This window comes from Colletotrichum higginsianum, chromosome 3 (genome assembly GCF_001672515.1).
Source record: "Colletotrichum higginsianum IMI 349063 chromosome 3, whole genome shotgun sequence".
Taxonomy (NCBI): Eukaryota; Fungi; Ascomycota; class Sordariomycetes; order Glomerellales; family Glomerellaceae; genus Colletotrichum; species Colletotrichum higginsianum.
In genome coordinates this window covers 1,120,150-1,139,814 of record NC_030956.1, presented here as the reverse complement: position 1 = coordinate 1,139,814, position 19,665 = coordinate 1,120,150, and the positions used below count along the sequence as shown (strand labels likewise).

Below are 19,665 nucleotides of genomic sequence, written 5' to 3'. Positions count from 1 at the left end.
GAACCGCCTGTGCTCTGGGGAAACTCCGCACTCTGTCACTGTCACTGAAGCCTAGATCCAACCTTGTTTTCCAGGCCTCTCTCACCTCTTCCTCACTCTCACTCTCATTCTCACCTAAGTCCTCACCTCAATCTTCTCCAATCTTACTTCATGCTGCAAGACTCCTCCTGCATCATCCCATTGCAACAAATTGAAGGACGTCTCTGTCAACACCTGTCGCCCGACTTTGAAGGTTTACTTTCTTTCTTAGTCCTGTCCGTAGCCCTGTGTCCGTCGATACTCGCGCGTGAATACCCCTGGGCCTTACCCCTGGGCCTTACAAATGCTGAACTGGTGTGCCTGCTCCAAATGCTTCTGTTCCTGCAGTAGCTCGTCTAGCTGTCTTCGAAGGGTCATTGGAGTCGACTTTAAGCTAAAAAACTTGCTCATAAATCTTTGTCTTGTGCCCAGAAGCTACTACACTTAGCCCTAATCCCCCTTGATAGTGGGTGCTGCTGTGGCGGTCTATCTTGAACCTCACCTGGAGCTAAGTGAGTTGGTGGGAACTTTGCTTTTTTAGAGACCATCATGCACTAGGCTTCGTGAGACTCTTTGTTGAGGTGTCGATTGCGACATCACGATTGTCGTCCTCACAATTGCCGAGTTTTCTGGCTGTTTTGTACTAAGTTCTTCACTTTCTTCCTGACGCTGCCTTACACTCAAAACAAGTTTTCTGGGTTTCCAAAAATGGCTATGCTGTGAATGCCTCCTTCCTCAACCCACCAACCACACCAAGAGCCGATGATGTGAGAGCATATGATCTCTTTTGAAAGACGAGCATGTGACGCCAACATGTACCAAATCCCACGCTCATAACTTATTACAGATTGAACTATCTCTTAATAGCAACAATCCCTTCAATGTCAAGGTGGATTTCAACCACCGAGAGACCAGGACCAGCCTGACTATCCGCTTGCTTATGTTGTATCGCTTAAGCGCTACTCCGGACAAGAAACTTCCAGCACGTCACGCATCTCTGATGAGACGTGTGGTTTAGTTGCCGTCAAGAGGCCGCGTCGGAAGAACGAAATCTCGGTGATGACGGGTGTTGTCGAATGATGTCTGCCCTAATATGTGCTCACATTTAGGACGTTTGAATTGCGGGTAAGGAGTCTACATACAAATACTAACGGCGGTTGAATGAATCTCTCTGCCGCTATCCCACGACCCCACAAACCCTACAAAACAAGGACCTCACTCCAGTGATGAACGATACGACAGACATCAGACTCCTGATCGTTGTCATCGCGGCTACCGGCTTCCACGCTTGTTGGCTTGATGGAAGACAGGCTTGATGAAAACCCGACAACAAGCTGCCCGAATCGCATCCCTGCCTGTTGTACAATGAGTCGAACAGGCAATGGCACTGGCAGTGCATGATATGATTGTGTTGGATAAGTATCAACTCGTTAAACTGGAAGCTGGTGACCAGGGACTGATGGCACCTGTCAACCGTGGTCAACAAGCAGTTATCCATGCTCTAAAGCATGCGGGCATTGAGCTGAAAGGGAGGATTACGACCTCCATCTACGGCGAAAATACACAGAGGCACCTAAGTCAGAAAATCCCCGATCACAGCTACGCTATCACACCAATTCCGGGCGTTTATTTGAACAAGCCTCTTAGGATACGAAACGATTGAGGCCTTTTTCCTTCCCCAACCCTCTCGATGACTGTGAAATTACAGTGGCCAACGGTCATCATGCGTATCCTATGTCAGAACCTGTCCCAGTGTTTGAGACCAACCCGTAGGCTTGGGACTCGACTAATCCTCGGACCGACCCTGAACCTGTCGATGATCCAGCGAGACAGCGTCCGCTTCTTTTAGGGGCAGGCGAGAGACTGGGTCGTGAACAGCGCAACGGCGGCCTCTCGCTCGATGGAGATTGTACAGGTCAGGATCAGAGACCGGCGCGGGTTTGAAATATATGAAATATTTGTAATTAGAGAGTTTAACCCTCAAAATGTTAGGAGAGGAGGTAGAGGAACAGATCAATCTGCCATAACACAATAAAAAAGGGGTATTCGTTCGACGCTTCTCGAAGTTCCTGCGCAGTCGTCCGCATCGCTGAATTCGCATTTTCCCTGCGCAATGCCTTAGTTTCAAATCACCAATCGTTGCTCTTGCTGCCCTTGTTGGACCCTTCAAACAAGGAGAAGTTCGGTTCGCTGGTCACCTCCAACAAGCTGTCGCTGGTCGTCAGCCGCCTCAAGGGCACCCGGTCCGGCGTCAGGGTGCCGACGGAATCTTTCTGTCTCGAATTCGCTATGGAGCTTTCTGGAAAGTCGTCGATGTGGATTGTGGCGATGTCCTGCGAGACGATCTTGACGTTGCCCGACGCCCTGGTCGACCCTCTCCTCGTCGACATGTTGGTGACGTAAAGCAGTTCGGGGAAGAGGCGTCTGGCCAGCGAGCGGGCTGCCGGCATACACGCAACGATCATGCCCACACACAGCTCGATGTGTGACCACAGCGCGAGGCCAAAGAAGTCATCTGGAGAAATCCCGTCAGTCAAACACGACATCCATGGGAAAGTTGAGGTTGGTGCTTACAAGTCGGGTTCCATGATTTGTTGAAGACAGATACGCTTCTTAAGCGTATTGCGCTGACAATCGTGATACTGGTACCTTTGTTAGACCCAAGCCCAACAGCTTGGAGAAATAGGGGGAATTGGACTCACAAGATACCAACGCCAAACATCATCATGATGCCTGCTTTTTGCCTTTTCTGCAGGTTGAGCTTGTAAATCTGCGTCGCCGGAAGAACCAGCATCCAAACGTCGATGGCGATGTTCAAGACGGCATGCGAGAGCGTCATGGCCGACAGGTTAATGCAGTACCCGGGATGTTTGCCGTCCCACCCGTGCCAGAAGTAGCTCAGAGGCTTACACTGGTTGAGGTTGACGACGATGAAGGTGACGCAGACGGCGATGTTGAAGATCTGCGTACCCCAGAGGACCTGGCGGAACGTCTCCGTGATGGCGCCGAAGATGCGCAGGTAGAGACACAGGATCGAGGCTTTGATGACGGCAAGCGTCACGAAGTACAAAATCTCGAAGGCGAAGAACCCCTGTGATGCTTGGTCAGCGATGTCGACCGCACCGTCGGGTGCTGTGAAGTCTTTTCTTACTTTGATGAATGCAGTGATTTGTTCCACGGTGAGCGTCCATATGTCTTTCCCGAACCCAAAACGTCTTCCCAACACAGTTGCAACCAAGAATGCAATCATCATAATCTGTTTGTCCGTTGTCAGCCATGCATACAGCCAATCGTCATCAGAAGATCACCAAACCGACGTACATATGCAAACACAATCGTCCAGTCATCCCATCCCCATGTCGAGAGCCCCATCCATTTCGTAGTCAGCCGTCCGACGAAGAAGAGTGTGACGACGCCGAAGAGGAAAATGGGAACCCAGGAGATCGTGGCGCTTTCGTCGTGGTAGTTGAATCCGCAGTCCTGCCAGGTTCGGTTCTTCGTGACTATCAACGGCGCTGTTAGTCCTTGCCACCACCTCAAAAATGACCGAAGGGTGAATATCCTACGCAACGCTTGTTCCACGCTACATTGAACTCGGACGCAGTGGACCACGGCCATGTTGTATTTCATGTCTTCGCATAGACACGTTGAATTGGAGAATTCGCATGGCGTGTAGTCGAGGGGCTCGAATAGACATGGTAGCTAGACGATGGCCGTTCGGGTCAGCCTACATGTTCGAACACGGTGATGACAGCAAGAGCATAAGGGCTTAGACTGACAGCACAGTCCGGGACATCGTCGTAGAGGCCGCACACCAGCGTTAGGCAGGATAAGAAGGAAAGGGCCCAGAGATAGGGCTTCATTGTGAATGAGTTCGCTGGGCGGGGATCGATAGTTCGCAATGATCAAACCATGACGGAATGTAAGGGCGGCTCGAAGGAGGGGGAAGGGAGAGAGAGAGAAAAACTACATGCAAGTGCGAGAGCCAGGGAAGGGGGTAAGGAAATAAAGGCATGGAAAAGGCCTTTCTCGGATCGGCCGTCGCCGACGGGGGCGATGTCGTGTAAGCCACCGCCGAAGAGGGCAAAGTGGCTTGCCGCGTGCGGTTGAGCCGGCTCAGACCACTGGAGCTGTAATGATCAGATCCGATCCATGGGCCCATGGACATACGGAAAAGCCCTCTTAGAGCTCTTCACGCCGGCTTGCCTCCGCCTGGTCTTCCAATCGCTCTTTTCACGGAACCCACGTTGCTCTTACTTGTCTGCATCCCTGGTTTGCCTGGGTGAAGCCTGGGTAAAGTATGTGACCAAGACAAGACCGTCCAAGACCAGAGGGCTCGCCCCGTATGGCGCCAGGCCACAGTCTCCCGGGGTGAAGCCGACTCGCGCGTGGCCTGCTTCGGCCATGGATTCTGCAGTGCTTGGCCATGTATGTACTGTACGCTTCCCAAGACCAAGTGGCTGTCGTGTTGTATGGCTGAAACTCCCTTGAGCCGGCGAAGGGGATCGGTGATGGAGCTTGCAGAATCCATTTTGGGAGTCGGTCGAGCCACCGAAATCGGCCAAGCAAACACGACAAGATCTCCGAGTGGCTCAGAAGGCGCTTTTTGGTGGGCAGCAGGTGATTCGGCTCCTATGGCCGCATGCGTCATAAGCATGCTTCGAGCTTCCCGAACCCCACGCTTGACTTTCGCCTTTTTATGCACCTAATGCACCGAGGGGTACAGCCGAGAAGCAGCCCTGGACTGTGAGTCTAGTCTCGGCCAAGGCGTTAGTGGCGCCAGAAACTAGCCCTAGGAATTCTGCTAACGATCATCTTTGAGATTGTGAAGTGAAAGGAATGCGTTGGGGTTGAGAAATCCCCGCGTTGCGAGACGTGGAATTTTGTATTAACTAACCATCACTGGGCCAGTCCTTCATTTCTCGCCATCATCGCCCTGGATCTTGGCCCGGTGACGACCGTGATATTACTTGGCGGAAAGGCGGCGTCCACGAGACGCCTAGAAGTGCCGTTGAACCAGAACCTCGGGATTCTGGGGTTTTCCTTCGCCTCCAAGTTGACGACATGCTCAAAGAATGCATGATGGCGGTGCTTTCGACAGCAGGATATAGACAGCCAGCCTCACTCGGCTTACAGTTTCTCTTCACGACAAGTTTCCTCCCTTCGTGACAGCGTAGACACGAGTCTCGTTCCCAGGCCCATGAGGTCGACCCCAGTGACAAAACGGCAAAAAGTCATGTTTCTCGCTTCGTTGCCAGAGAAAGTATGATGCTTTCTTGAGACCTGCCAGGTTGCCGTCACCGCGTCGCCAAGTATTCTTCGACCGCCAAGACGATGGCTATGTTGCCCGGATATGGACGAAACATGCCTGGATAGATGTAAATCCTCGACAGACCAGCTTTCATGTCTCATCTCGGATAAGAGACCGAGCAAATCACAGCGTACTTTGCTTGCTTTTTCTGGCACCCCTCCCAAAGCCGGCCGAAAACGTGTAGTGAGTCTTGGCGGATTCCGTTCAACATGATCCCACCAACAACCATGGCCCATCGTTACTGGAGATGGCCGGGGGCAGATACGGCGAGCATCGGTTTCGGGTACCTGAATGTGCCGAGGTAAGTCCAGGATGTCATCTAAGCCAAATTGGAGATAGTAAGGCGTGGTTGGGTCTTTTGAACTGAGGCTGGGCGCCTGCCATCGGAAACGCCCTACTTAATTTACCAGTAACGAAGATAGTGTATGTTTTCGGTAGTCCACACTACACGTATTGATCATGCAATTGGACTTACGCCCCAGATGCTGCCGCGTGATTTTGTCGACCGTTTGCCCAGAACCCTCCCTCCCCGTGCCACGAGTCTGGCGGGTAATCAACTGCCGGGCCTCCGTATTGCTTTTCAACTGTTCTTTCTGTTTCACGTCAGAAATCTTCGTACTTGTCTGTTCTTCTCTATAAAAGACACATGGCGTGGCATCGACATGCAACGCGTCTAGTCTCAGGACTGCGTATCTTTCACACTGAGACGAGGGACAAGAGTAACAACCAAGGGAATGTCGAATACAATTGCCTCGGTTCGACTTAACCTACAGCAGGATCACCCTAAAGCTCTAGACCAGACCGTTTGAGGCCTCGTTACCGTGATCCAGCTAGGGTTGTACCCGGCTCATGTAGCTCTCTATGATGAAGTACTGTCTGTGACCGAATGCAAGATCAAAATTTGCGAACCAATCAACGTATATGATTGTCCCTTCGATTAAATATTAATGTGGTGATGCTTTCCTGATCCGGTGAAAAGTGTGGGTGGTTCCTTTGACAGACTCGCGCGCTTGGCCGACGACGTCGAGCCTTAAATCTAGGCATTTCAGTCAAGCAGCGTCGTCTAGTTGGAAAGCGGCCAACCGGTAGGTCTGGGCTAAATGTACTTTGCTATTTCCAAGGTTCCTTATGGCTCATGACGAGAGACTGTATGTTGTTCTTTGTTAGATGGCCGTTCACCGTCGAAAGTTGCTCACGGTTGGTGTCGGCCACCAGCAGTCTCATGACATGTCATGGTCCAGGCCTTTCCACTCTGCGTGAGTTTGGGGCCTCAGATTCTGTTTTGACTGATTTCTGGAGTCGTTTGGGTGCTGGCTTTTGGCTAAAATTCAGGCAAAGTGTGTAAGAATGTCGAGGGAGGATGTCGAATCGAAATCTAGCAGCGTTCAACTTGAGATTTGCATCAACCGGGTCATGCGGACGACCGACGACCGGCTGCTTTACCGTCATCGTACATTATCCTCAATGTAGAAGGCATGTGTTTATGGTCTTTGGGCCTTGGTCTAAGAGTCCACATGTTGCCGTTCATGGGTATCTGGATCACAAGCTTTCGGCCTTCGGACGGGTGTTGTTCTGATGTTTAGAAGCGGTCGCGTAGGATTAGAAACAAGAACGAGCACCGCAAACACCCTCGTTGGCCGCTTGCTTCCTAGTTTGGGAATTCGGGGGCTTTGTCATCAAAGGTCCAAGTCGTCCTCCCTTTCGGCAATGTCTTCGTGCGGTGTTCACTCTCTACGCAGTCGGCAACGACTTTGCAGAGAGTACAGCTACCAGCGGCCATGGCGTTGAGTGCATCGAAGGAGAGAGCGGAAGCTATTGTTGGGGGATGGTGAGATGGAGCGGAGAAGGGTGGGAACAAGTAGCTTAGATATGGTCGAGGTTGCTTTCAGCGTTCTCTGGCTGATGTGGCTCAGCTGCTCTGCATTAACGAGCGCTCCATCAGGCACAGCAAGTCAGAGGTGAGAAGCAAATCGCAATAGAGTACATGATATTAGACTTCATGACCGTCACGAGCACAACAGATTGAAAAATGTTGGTTAAGCCGGTCTGGCTAAGGATTCGAAGCCATTCTCAAGAACATCATGCTGAAACATCGGCATGAGACAGCGGGCCACAACCTTGACCAGTAACAGTAACATAAGGGGATATTCACATGTCTTGATAAGTACGTGGACACTGATCACAGTGAACAGGCGTTTGACTCGAGAAGAGCGGCCATTTTACATAATGGTAACGAGAGGCCAAATTTGAAGGTATGGTGATGATGATACTACGCAAGGGAAAACCCCAAGAATTTGCTCATGACAATTTCATTCGCAACAAAGTCATTATCCACTTACAGCTATCAATACATCAACAGGGCGTGGCCGTTTCACAATCCCAACAAACCACCTCCCTTTCCTCCTCCGCCTCCGAGAAGGCCTCCACCACCGCCTCCTTCTTTCTCATCGCCACCGCCTCCTCCAAGAACTCCACCAAGGAGACCACCGCCGTTGTCTTTTCCTCCTCCGCCAACACCGCCGAGTACACCTCCAAGAAGGCCTCCGACTCTGCCATAAAGTTAGCCATACGGGTTCTTCCGATGCGAGGGGACGTTTGCACATTCGTGAAACATGTAAAAAAAGATATGCTTACCCGTCGCCAACGCCTCCGACAACATCACCGACGCCGCCGAGGACATCTCCCTTGCCGAGTTTGCCAACGCCCTTGCCTAGGCCACCTGTGATACCAGTGACAGCATCGCCGGCGCCCTTGCCGACGCCGCCGACAATGCCTCCGACGGGTCCACCGACCGTGTCACCAACACCTCCAAGAGTGCCGCCAACAGTGTCGCCCTACGCAACTTCATTAGTCGAGCATTCTCTGTGTATAGCCTCAGAGGGGCACTTACCAATCCCTTTCCAACACCTCCAACGGTGTTACCGACTCCAGCAGTGGCTCCGCCGACGGTGCCCATAACATCACCCCTTCCGAGCGCACCAGTGGTGTCACCAAGAGTCTTTCCAAGACCTCCAGTAGCAGCCCCGAGCGTGTTGCCGACGCCGCTGGTAGCACCGCCGACAGTCTTTCCGAGCCCGTCCGTAGCGCCACTAACGCCCTTGCCGAGCGGACCACCGACGGTGTCACCGACCTGCTTGCCGACACCTCCGGTAACACCACCGACAGTCTTACCCAGGTTGTTGACGGTGCCGCCGGCGGACTTGCCGACTCCATCGACAACTCCCCCGGCAGTCTTGCCAACACCACCGACAGTCTTGCCGGCCCCGCCAACAACGCCTCCGGCGGTCCGGGTGACGCCTCCAACGGTCTTGCCGACGGTGTCGGTAACCTGGCCAACAGGCCCGCCAGTCTGGCCCGACTTCTTCGCGGCGCGCTTGGCCTCGAGCTCATGCGTAGGCAAGAGGGCGCTCGGGTGGTAGTTCTTCTCCTTGGGACCCGCGTTCTTGGTAGCAGCGGCCTTTGCACGCTTCGCCTCAAGCTCCGCAGTCGGCACCAGGGCGCCAGGGGCGTACACCTTCTCTTTCTTAGGGGCCGGGGCAGAAGACGTCTTCGCCGGCGTAGGGTTGGCAGCTGGTACGCTTCTCAGAACCGGAGCCGGGATCACCGCGGGCTTGACCGGCTGCTTCGCGGGGGCCGGTGCCGACTTGGGGGCACTGGCTGAAGTTCTAGGTACGGATGCGGATTGTGTTGACGGCTTGGCTGTCGATGCCGTCTTCTTCACCGTGGTCTCGGCCTTGGACGGTGCAGCCTCCGCCTTGGCCGCCGCGGCCTTTCTTGCTTGGATCCTCTTGACAATGTCCGAGCCAGTCGTCTCGGAATATTGTGGGTTCTTCTTCTCCTGAAGTCTCTTGATGATGTCGGCACCGCTGCTCCCGCTCGTCGCCTTCTGTGCAGTGTGTGATGAGGACTTGACGGGCTTGGAAGCTTGCGAAGCTGTCTTGTGTGCACTGGATGTGGTAGGCTTGGCCTTCGACGAGGCCGTCTTCGAGGCAGACGTAGGTGTCTTGGTGGCGGAAGCGGCCGGCTTGGATGTTGACGAAGAGATCTTCTTCGTTACTGGCGTCGTCTTCTCTTTCGCAGCGGCCGAAGCCGATTCCTTCTTCGGGGTGGCATGTGCCTTACGTTCGTCGACCTTGGCTGGCGTCGCCGCCTTCTTGGTAGCGGACGACTTGTGTGGGGTTGAGGCTGGAGGAGACCGTATTAGTCGCTGATGCATACTTCTAGACTCGCCCCCAACGCAGGGCAGAACCACGACACAACAGATGGTGTCTTACCTTCCAACGGAGCACTGTGATGCTTTACCGATGATGACATATTGACAGCTGTAATGAAACTTTTTTGGTCTTCAGATTTTTGGTTACAATATACAACCGCGATGGGATCAAAAAGTTCGAAAATCCGAGTTGAATTGTCAAAATGGGAGACACGCTCAAGTGTGGCTTGTACTCTTGCGCTATATACATATCATACCTCCCGCACACCAACAAGCTCCGTAGCAGCTGGCGGCGATGACGTCGATCAGAGAATCGATGAGGAGGTGGTGTGAGGGCTGACGTGCGTCCTCGGTCTGTGACGTCGAGTCTGGGGTTGTCCCGGGGTCTGATAGGTTTAGACCGAAAGATGGGTTATGCGAGACACCAATCGACCCCAGAAACACCCGCCACACTTTGGGAGCCCGCATGCACGGCCGACGCACGATGATAGGGGGCGCCGGAGGGTGTTGCCCTTGCTTCTTCTATTCTTCTGCCCATCTATTGCCGGCTGCTGCTCTCCCTCGCGAAGCCACTAGCCTGTCTTCTCCGCCGCCCATGATGTCTGTTATGACATACCATGGCGGTGTTTCCTGTTCTCAACGATGTTGATCCCGGGGAGACGTTCTTTGAGACCACGGAATTAACCCAATCAAGAGTCTCGAAGGGCCCAAACTTCGGTTGGTCTGGACTGCGAAACATCGCTCCGGAGAGTGAGTCCGGGGCACGGTTCTCGAACTGTCTCGCAGTGACGCCGACCCAACCGACAGCCGTTGGGACGCAACGCGAGGAGTGTCCGAGAGAGAGAAAGGGATGGAGGGAGGAGGGGGTTTCGTTCTTCGTCCGATCGATCCTACGCCCCTCTTTCTGGTTGTGGCCTAGCCTCCGGGTGCTAGACCGGGATGTCGTCGCGAGTCGATACCCACAGACGACATCTGGCTCGACATCGTCACCGACGCGTCGGGATTGTGGAGAAGAGGAGGCGGCTGGCTGCTCAGTTGCGGAGCACAAGTCTTTTATTAAAGCGGAACGGTATGTCTGCGCGTCTCGGTTGAGCTCGGGGAATGATGAGATTCGCCTCCGCCTGCAGAGTACTCTGTAATTCCCTATCGAATCCGTTGGCTGCAGCCCAGCTAAGAACTCGTCTCGCACCACTGAGATCCTGGCAGTTTCGGTGGCGATAATTGGCAAAGGGATGAACGGCGCCAACCGCCACCTGCTGTAGTAAATAGGAGGGACTTGAACTCTTTAAATGGATCGTCCTTGGCGGCTGATTGGCTCAATAATTTCGATCATGATTACCTGTCTGTCATGTCAAGATAACCGAGGGCGTTTCGGCACGTATGCTCGTCTTCCATCCCAACATATTAGACTTACATTTCATTTCTGGCCGCCTTTCCATTCTTCGGTCTTGTGAATTATGAACATTTGGTTTATCTTGTTGAGATGGCCTGTTTGACTAGGCAAGCTATAGCATGTGTCACCTGATCAAGGACCTTTTGCCTCTGGGTTTCGCTTGGCCCAGCTGAGGCAACCTCATCAATACTCATGTAAAGAATAATCAAATGGAATGTTCTGCAGTTGCTACGCAGGCTAGGATTCAACCCAACCCCAGCTGGTTCACGTTGTTTCAGGTCACAACTGCAGGTAAATGAGATCATTAAGTATTGCTTTTGTTTGCAATTCTATCCTTTTCGACGAGTCAAGGCAGATTTTGCCCCATTTCCTTTGTCTTCTCAAGTTCAACTGTATAGGACGGTGTAAGACAGGAGTCCTGTTGTTGGAGTTTCAATAGATAAAACTCAGGTAGGTATTGAACAGCAATCTGATTCAGCCACAAGCTGTGAGTGTTGAGTGCCAAAGCCTGCTATCGAAAGCTTTGGTTTGTAGTTAAAAGCGAAATCAGAGACACAGACGTCAGTCAAGGGCTGGGTTGAGCTTGCACTATGAGTCTAGAAGCTCTTGTGTCAAATTGAATTATACAATTTTTCTTCATGTTTCCTTTCTTCGATTGTCCCAGAAGCGGACGTGACAACTGAAAGAAAGTTTCATACTTGATACATGTGTTAACATAGGGTAGAACATTCCGGACCAAGGCCGGGTTCATTCGAATCCCCTGGCATTCAGGCAAACCCGCCCACGGGTTATTATTCAAATCAAGATTTAAGACCAGAGGCCCATTCACACAAACCTCTCAGCTTCTGTGCTGCCTTAACAACTGCAGCAGCAGGAAACCATTCAACCATGCCCACTCTGACGCTCACGATCCGTCCCGATTTCCCACTGCCTCCACGGCCTCGGCGGCGCGGCATTCTTTTCATGCAACTTCCCCGCGAGGTGCGCGACCAAATCTACGAATACTCTCTCGTCGAGCCCCAAAGGCACGAAATTTCTCACGAATCCGGCTGCTTTTACAAGTCCACACAGTCCCTCCGGTGGGAGCCCCCTGCGTTCCTGCTGAAGAACGTCGTGATATGCGAGAATCCCTATCGTCTTGTCACCGAGTCGGCTTGCGACTGCGACAAACGGAAATGCATCAGCCTGCTCCTCGCCAACCGTCAAATCCACGCCGAGGCAGCTCCCGTCTTCTGGTCACAGAACACATTCTGCTTCTTGAGCGCCTTTGAGGTCATCGTGGCCCTCAGGCACAACCTGCGCCACCAGTACCGCAATCTTGTGACGGAAATCTGCGTCATGAGCCCCGCCGACAACGGCGCGCCTCTTCACGTCTCACTGGACAGGTCGAGTCCAAATGATGCTTGTCCAACGGACTGGCCGCTCTTCTGGCACACAATCTGCAATTGTGCCGGCTTGAGAACGCTTCAGATCTCCCCGGGGATGATGTGGGCAAACGCCGAGAGATTCGCCCGCATGTTTAGAAAGTGCCGCTTGTTGCACATCGTCCTCATCACCCTCTTTCCACTCTACAATAGAAGCCTAGAGCCAGTAGAGTATCCTTCCTGTGCATACTCGACGATGCACTATTGCACCATCTACGTCATGCTGAGTCACGGTAGGTATTCTCGTCAAGCCCCGGATTCGATGCCTGATTCCGACTACGATTTGGGCGCCGATGCCAAAGATTGGATGGATGTTGCCTACGAATGTTTCCTTGAAGTCGACGAGGTCAATCTTCACATCCGGCAAGAATATTTGGATGCAAGATACCAAAGACGTCCCGCTTCCTCGCATGCATCCAGCGAAGACGGCGAGTCCTGGTTCTACTCATTTACCCTTTCGCGTGGTGGATTGATCAGTCAAGAAAAGTACGAACTTTCGTGGGTATCGCAAACGGGGATCGATTACCACGTTCGGCTCTATGGCTTACCGCCTTCAAGCAGACAGGCAAGGCAGGCCACGAAAGAGAGGTTTATCCGCGAAAAGGAGCAGCGGGCGCTGAACGGCATGACCGATGCCGAAGCGGAGAGCAAGAAGGAATCTCTCCAGCTGAAGAAGGAAAAGAGGGAGGAGCTTGAAGAGAAAAGACAGGCCATCAGCGAACAGAATAGGCGTCAGCCTGATCCAAACGTCGGCTGGGTGGATCCCGAGGTAGCGAAGAGGCAGATGAAGAAGTCTGCCGAGAAGGAGGTGAGAAAGTCACAAAAGGAGAACGAAGAGATGAGGCGCATGGAAAGGAAGAGGGTTCAGAGTTGAGTTCACGACAATGCACTACATCTCAATCAGAGGAGACCTGCATTTTTGGGGGTGTGTTTTGTTCACGATGGGGGCGTTCTGAGGTTGAAGTTCGAGAACAAAAAGGAGTACGTCTTCATCAACAGTGCCAAGTTGCTGAACAGCTCTTCACATCAGTTCACGAAGTGGTCAGTCAGCCCTATGTGACCCAGAATTAGATGAGCGCAACCGCGGCGAGTGAATATTTTCGCTGCATTTGAGCCCGGATTCATCGTGTAACTGAAGTTTAACACAGCCCAAGGAACAATGTCTTGACGAGGGACTGTCGCGTAAGTACATAAATGTAAGCATACAATGCAATGCCACAAGGGGCATAGGCCTGGCGCAGTGAGGTTCGTATTAGCCTAAACCCGTTCGCAGCACGTGGCCAGGAATCAGGCGATTGAAGTAAGCCAACTTCTTCTCCGCGGTTTTCCCCATCCAACTTGCCTTCCCACGCTACGCCGGCGCTCCATCCCTACAACCTCGCTGAAAGACCGACAATTCTAGTTATCTCCCTACTCATGGCGCATATACTCCGGGCATGGTCAGCGGCAGTGCTGAGAGATATTGGGCTGCAAAGTACCAACACGCGCTTACGGGTCGTCGACCTTCTCGCTCGCTCCGGCGCCGTGTCGCCGGTGTGGTCAGAAAATACATCAGATGCCGCCCCAGACCAGCAGCCTCTACTCAGGCAACGGAACCTCTCCCACGTGGGCGACTCCGGTTCTGAAGAATTCGTCTTGTCCGACGGGCGCAAACTCGGGGTCGCATACTACGGCGCAAGGAACGGCCACCACGCGGTGTTTTACTTGCATGGCTACCCCGGCTGTCGACTCTCCGGCGGCGCATTCTTCGACGCGCCTGGCGTGAGGTTGGGCGCCAGGATCATCGCCGTGGAAAGGCCCGGCATCGGCAACAGCTCTCCTCAGCCCGGCCGCAGGATGCTGGATCACGCGGACGACATACGCGAACTGGCGGAGCATCTGAACCTCCAATCCTACGGCGTCATCGGCGTGTCGGGCGGCGGCCCGTACGCATTGGCGTGCGCCTATTCCCTCCCAGAAGAAAACCTGAAGGGTGTCTCTGTCATTGGCGGAATGGGCCCGATCGATGTCGGCACTAAGGGCATGAACTGGGGCAACTGGCTCACTTTCAAAGGGCTGATGTATTTCCCGGCTATAATTCGCTGGCTGCAGACCAAAGTGATGGCTGTGCTGAACAGCGTGTCTAACGAGAAGATGGTCGAGCTAGTTCGCGACGGACTTTCGAAGAAGTCGTACAGCTGGGCAAGTCCGGACCTACCAACTCTGAGGGATCCTGAGATTCTCACCATCATGCTCGATTCCTATCGGGAGCATTACAAGCAGGGCGTGGACGGGCACATGGAGGATGGCCGGGTTTTGACGAGCGACTGGGGGTTTCGCCTCGAGGATATGCGCTCCTCTATACCAATTCAGCTGTGGTATAGTAAAAAGGATACGAATGTCCCGTTCCGGATGGGCGAGGCGATCGCCTCGCGTCTCAGCTCTCCTCCGGACTTCTACGTCAAGGAAGACGAAACACACCTGAACCTTGTACTCAAGTACAGTGCCGACGCTCTAGAGCGGCTGCTTAAGAAGCTTTGAGACTCTGCGGGTGGATTAGCATCTTATTCTTGTTCAAAATTCCCTCCATTTATAGTTAGGTGGACGGCGCTGGAGTAGCCGAAACCGAGCTCCGGGTCTGACCCGGCCCCATATCCACTTTTACGGAACCAACGCCGGATGCCGTCCGCCCTGGGGAACAATCCAGTACTCATGACAGCTAGGACCGCAACAGCTCGTGAGGCAACTGTCAAGGTTCAAAGTGAACAAATTGGGAGATTTCGGGTGCTTCCTAACAGAAATACATCGATCTGTCCACGGCACGCGTGCACATTTGCTTGACCGTCGAGGCTCAACTCATGTAGTGGAGGTAAGCCACTGCCAAGTCGAACGCCTTCTTCACCGAGAAACAGATTGTAGTGCATGAACAGAGTTGGTACAAGCCAAAAATAAGGTCCTTTCCACCTCTGCAGCAAGGTAAATCGCTGGAACCAACACGTTGGAACGGGCAGGTCACAAGCTCGAGGCCCGGGTCGTGCAGGCGGAAGCGATGACGGCTCGCAGGAGGACCCTGAAAATGGCCAGATGCTTCACTTGCCGGGATACCACCGAACATGAAGAGCGAGTCAAAATGGGCTGACTGCCAAGACGAGTCAAAATGCTTCCCACCGATTGGCATTCACGATTCAGGCGTACGGGCTTTTTGTTACACACCTATCTCACACCCCGATTCTGCCAGAGTAAACCCATAAGAAGCCTGGAAAATGCTCGAATGAAATCAGACTGTTGACGTTCAGAGGTCTACGCAGACACGGCTCTCACTCACTGTGAGAGCCGGACTTGCGACGCAAAAGTGATTAAATCTGATACCCTTGAACCGATCACAAACAGGGGCCAACCAGCCATCTGGTGCTGCCGTGGTTGCGTTTCACTTCAGAGCAAGTTGAGCCGACGGCCCCGGCGCAAAGTGCTCCAACCCTACGGAGTCATTGGTCGCATGGCCGGCCGTCGTCCACCAGAGTTGTCGCCGTGGAGGCAAGGGGTCGGGACAGGGATTACAACCACTGTTTGATTCGACCACCGGAAGAACTTGCGTTTGAGAATCTAAGTTTAGCCTACGACACCTGTCATCTGAGACTCGCATAAGGGGACGGAGAACCCTCTCCCCTCCCCCCCCCCCCCCCCCCTCCCCCAAAATGTGAGGTCAGCCGAAATTCAGGGCTGGAGGAAGACGGCTTCAGAAATGACGGACAACACTTGCTTTTGTGCCTGAGAAAAGAGACTAGTGTTTGAGGACAGATGCAGGTATTGGGGATGATGAGACGAACTTTTGACTTGGGGCAATTAACTCAGCGACCTCCCAGCAAGACTCTTTTACCTTATTCCTAGTTTCGCTCCATAGCCATGTTAATGAAATCGATTCCTGGCCGCTAGGTCTCTTCACTGTGACCTCATCAAATGCCTTCCCCAATGTTTTGACGCAGCTGTGTTCTTCAGCATGAACCAAACATCCGGAATCGTCAAGAAGAGACGAGTTGCCACACCGCCAAGCACAGCTGACGCCGAACCTCGAGCAAAAGTGGCATGGCGAGCCGCCAGCGGTATGCATTACTACCCGTCGACTTACTGCACTGGTCCGTACGATGAGGCTCTTGAGGGGGCGGGGACAAGATGTCCCTTGGCGAGCTTGGCAGCACGGATGGTGGGAGGGAGGAGAGGCCGTCCATCCTTGTGGTCTTATGTGGGTTTCATGATGCCGCTGTGCTTGGCATGCGGTTCCCTCAGAGAGGCCAGCCACTTCCGGGGCCGTGTAAGATACGCCATGAGACCAGACTCAACCACACACGCGCGCCCGCGGTCTTTTTGACATATAACTTCGTACAACTCCGCATCCGTAGTTGGGATGGGTTGCACACTTTGTCCGTTTACTTCTGAGCTACCTAGCCAACTAATATCTACCCTCCCGCGGCTAGTCCGCCACCCACACGAGCCAACTGTGTTGGTCTCCTTCTGTTCTTACTATCATTCATCTCCCAACATGAAGTTCTCCACGCTTGCTCTGTTCTCTTCTCAGCTTCTGCTGGCCACCTCGCTGCCCCTCTCCGGCCACTCGACTGCTGGCATAGCCCCTCGAAACGACGGCGCTTCTCATAGCGCGGCGGAGGACGTAAGCATCACGAAACGGATACCCGCCGAAGGCGCCCCGACGAGCCCAGGGCCTGCCGCCGGTGAAGGTGCCGCCGGAGAAGCCAAAGAAGAAGCCGAAGGGGAGGGCGCGGCGAAGGAGCAAGAGATTGAGGGACAATTCACCGTGCCCGTACGGTTGGGAGGGGCGAATGTCAAACAGGACGTCCTCTTCCCCCCCGGAGTAAGCAGCGTCACCGCATAACCCCGCCACTGGTAACGAATGGCATGCCTAACATGGATTTTCTTCTTTTTCTGCGCAGAAAAACGGCCGCTTCGAAGTCGAGTTCCAGAACGCAGTCGGCCGCACCCTCACCGTGACCGAGAACAGGAACCCCGCGGCCCCTCCGCCGGGCTTCACGGCCGTGGAGCCCGTCTCCTACAAGATCAACCTAGCCGAAGGCGCACAGGGCGTGACTCTGTCGAAAGTCGACTATATCATCAACCCAGGCAGTGAGTTGTTATTCGGTCCCGAGCCCTTCGCTCCTTGGGAAAATCAGACAGCTGACGTAGCAGTAGACGCGTTGGATATCAGCAAGGGACAGATAGGCCGCCTCTTCCCCGAACTCAATGCCTTCATCATCGACCCGGCCCTCGGCGAGCTCGAGTTCGAGGCTGAAGAGAACGAGCTGACGCTGACGGTGGCCAACATGAACGGCGAGTTTGCCGTCTTTCTTCCACAGGCTGCGGGTGCTGGGAATGCCACTACGCCGCCCAGATAACGCTAAACCCCCCCGCCGTGTGGTGTTAGTGGTCCTCAGGCAGAGTGCGGCGCAGGCGGCGAGATTGCCTTTGAGTGACATCTTCGAGGTGATTTGACTCAGGGGGCTGGCTCCGTCGTGTGCGGATGGATGCTGTCGATTTATGCCGGAGAATATGGATCAGAAATACTCATGTCCCATAGTCCAGAATCGGCCAATATTTAAGAAATAATGATTTCCTTCTGATTCTGGGCCAACATGGCGCCCAGTTCACCGCTCATAAGTCTGTGAAACTGAATTTCTCCCATGATCCCACGGCCACATCCACGGCCACCACCGGCGGGACCTGCTGTTGCGGGACTTGTCGCCGGTGAAGAGCTCGCCATTGTCCTCACGATGCCGTCGTCTCAGAATGAACGGCCACTTTGAATCTTGCAAAGTCCGTATGTCTCGTCACCAACCTTCTCCTTGCTGGGCTCGAGGTCTGCAAGAGTAGTGCTACCTCCCTGGTGACTACAACCATGTCCAGCAGCGTGGAGATCTCTGGCAAGTCGTGACTCGAGCGTGGTGGAAGATACAGACCGACCTCTCGCCGAGTGGATTTTCCTGACAAGCGTGTTGCAAGCCGCGTCAAGTTCAACTGCTGTATCCTCATGCGTTAGAAATGCTGCGTATTTCCCCCGTGAGAAAGTGTCCTCGTCTACACCGGCCTCGTCCCCCTTTTCCCCATCCCTCCCTCCGACGTCCTCCACTTAGCAATCTGCGCCTTGAGGAAGTCGGCAGAGAGCCCAGGGATTTTGACAGCATACCACGCCACGTTCATCTCGTCCAGGGCCGCTTCCAAATCGATCTGCTCGCCAAGACGGCAACGCGACCCATAACGACGAAGATCAACTTGAACGATGGGCCGAAGGCGTAGTGTGCCGAGCATCAACTCGGCGATGAATGTTGCCTTGTACCGTTGACTAGTACTGGTGAGAAGCGCGCCAAGGTGTCAGGGTAATTGGATAATGGATAGATACCTACGGATCGATGTATAAGCAGAAACCTTATCCGTCTGTTAGATATCCATCGGCGGATGACTACTCCTGTGGCGCGCTCGTGAGGCTTCTCAATCACTCAATGTGGCCAGTGTTCCCCTCCCCCAAGCGATGCCGGCATGTGTCTAGACCGTCCCGTCTGCAGGACGGCTTTCATTTGAGGTCTGGGGAACCTTGGCCGAGGACCACATAAAGCAGTTCGTGTTTACGTAACAGTCGGCCTAGCTGGACCTCTTATTGAGTTTCCGTTACTAATGTTTAGAAAACCTTGACCACCCGCCCTTGTCTTTGAAAAGAAGAGAAAAGCTCGAGTCAAGACTCAATTCCTCTGGCTACCTCCTACAAGTACTCAAGAGGAAGAGGTAGAAAGAAGAACCGTCTGGATGACGGTCCTGTGATCTACATGCACTTCCAGTATTCCTAGTCTGTCCTGGACCACCACTTCCCACCGCTTCACATCATCGTCAACAGGCTTTCGGCCTGATCCCGAGAGGCGGGCAACTAACACCTCCAATAACTGCCGTGCCATTATAAACCCAAAAACAAAATAGCGTGTGGCGTCCCCGGGGCTTGTCCTCTTTCACGCAGCGCAGTCGACCGGAAATCCTTGCCAGCGGGTTCATCCCGTTTTCTCGAACCGGGATGGAAAGTTCCACTTCTAATTGACTACATACGTAATAATCATTGGGGACACGAAATTTTCTTTCCGGATGACTGGCCACCACCACCACCGCCGCCGCCTGGTACGGATTCGACCTTGGGAGAGAGAGGGTCGAGGTGGTGGATTTCTCTTGTTTTCCAACCCCTGGAGGATCTAATTCCACTTCATCGACTGACTCTTCTGATGACCGGATTCCCCCCCAGGGTCCCTGAAGCCCAAAGGTCCGAACTCGGGGCCGCTGG

General features: G+C 53.6%; 5 protein-coding genes across 5 annotated transcripts; 3 read left to right on the top strand and 2 right to left on the bottom strand.

Moving 5' to 3' along the window:
• Positions 1 to 2,147: 2,147 nt before the first annotated feature.
• Positions 2,148 to 3,881, bottom strand: CH63R_03901 (CFEM domain-containing protein; the record flags this gene model as incomplete). Its single annotated transcript, XM_018298876.1, has 5 exons — positions 2,148 to 2,533; positions 2,593 to 2,660; positions 2,721 to 3,274; positions 3,340 to 3,720; positions 3,798 to 3,881. 5 exons carry the CDS (start codon positions 3,879 to 3,881, stop codon positions 2,148 to 2,150), a joined length of 1,473 nt encoding a protein of 490 aa, XP_018160122.1.
• Positions 3,882 to 7,700: 3,819 nt separating this feature from the next.
• On the bottom strand, positions 7,701 to 9,643 carry CH63R_03900 (uncharacterized protein; the record flags this gene model as incomplete). The annotated part of the gene is made up of 4 exons (XM_018298875.1): positions 7,701 to 7,878; positions 7,964 to 8,163; positions 8,220 to 9,514; positions 9,604 to 9,643. 4 exons carry the CDS (start codon positions 9,641 to 9,643, stop codon positions 7,701 to 7,703), a joined length of 1,713 nt encoding a protein of 570 aa, XP_018160121.1.
• Positions 9,644 to 11,823: 2,180 nt separating this feature from the next.
• CH63R_03899 (Ribosomal protein l32) lies at positions 11,824 to 13,233 on the top strand (the record flags this gene model as incomplete). The annotated part of the gene is made up of 1 exon (XM_018298874.1): positions 11,824 to 13,233. The coding sequence occupies one exon, from the start codon at positions 11,824 to 11,826 to the stop codon at positions 13,231 to 13,233; it is 1,410 nt and encodes a 469-aa protein (XP_018160120.1).
• A 542-nt stretch (positions 13,234 to 13,775) lies between these two features.
• Positions 13,776 to 14,879, top strand: CH63R_03898 (Alpha/beta hydrolase; the record flags this gene model as incomplete). The annotated part of the gene is made up of 1 exon (XM_018298873.1): positions 13,776 to 14,879. The coding sequence occupies one exon, from the start codon at positions 13,776 to 13,778 to the stop codon at positions 14,877 to 14,879; it is 1,104 nt and encodes a 367-aa protein (XP_018160119.1).
• A 1,861-nt stretch (positions 14,880 to 16,740) lies between these two features.
• On the top strand, positions 16,741 to 17,743 carry CH63R_03897 (uncharacterized protein; the record flags this gene model as incomplete). Its single annotated transcript, XM_018298872.1, has 3 exons — positions 16,741 to 17,205; positions 17,285 to 17,474; positions 17,538 to 17,743. The coding sequence occupies 3 exons, from the start codon at positions 16,741 to 16,743 to the stop codon at positions 17,741 to 17,743; spliced, it is 861 nt and encodes a 286-aa protein (XP_018160118.1).
• Positions 17,744 to 19,665: the final 1,922 nt, after the last annotated feature.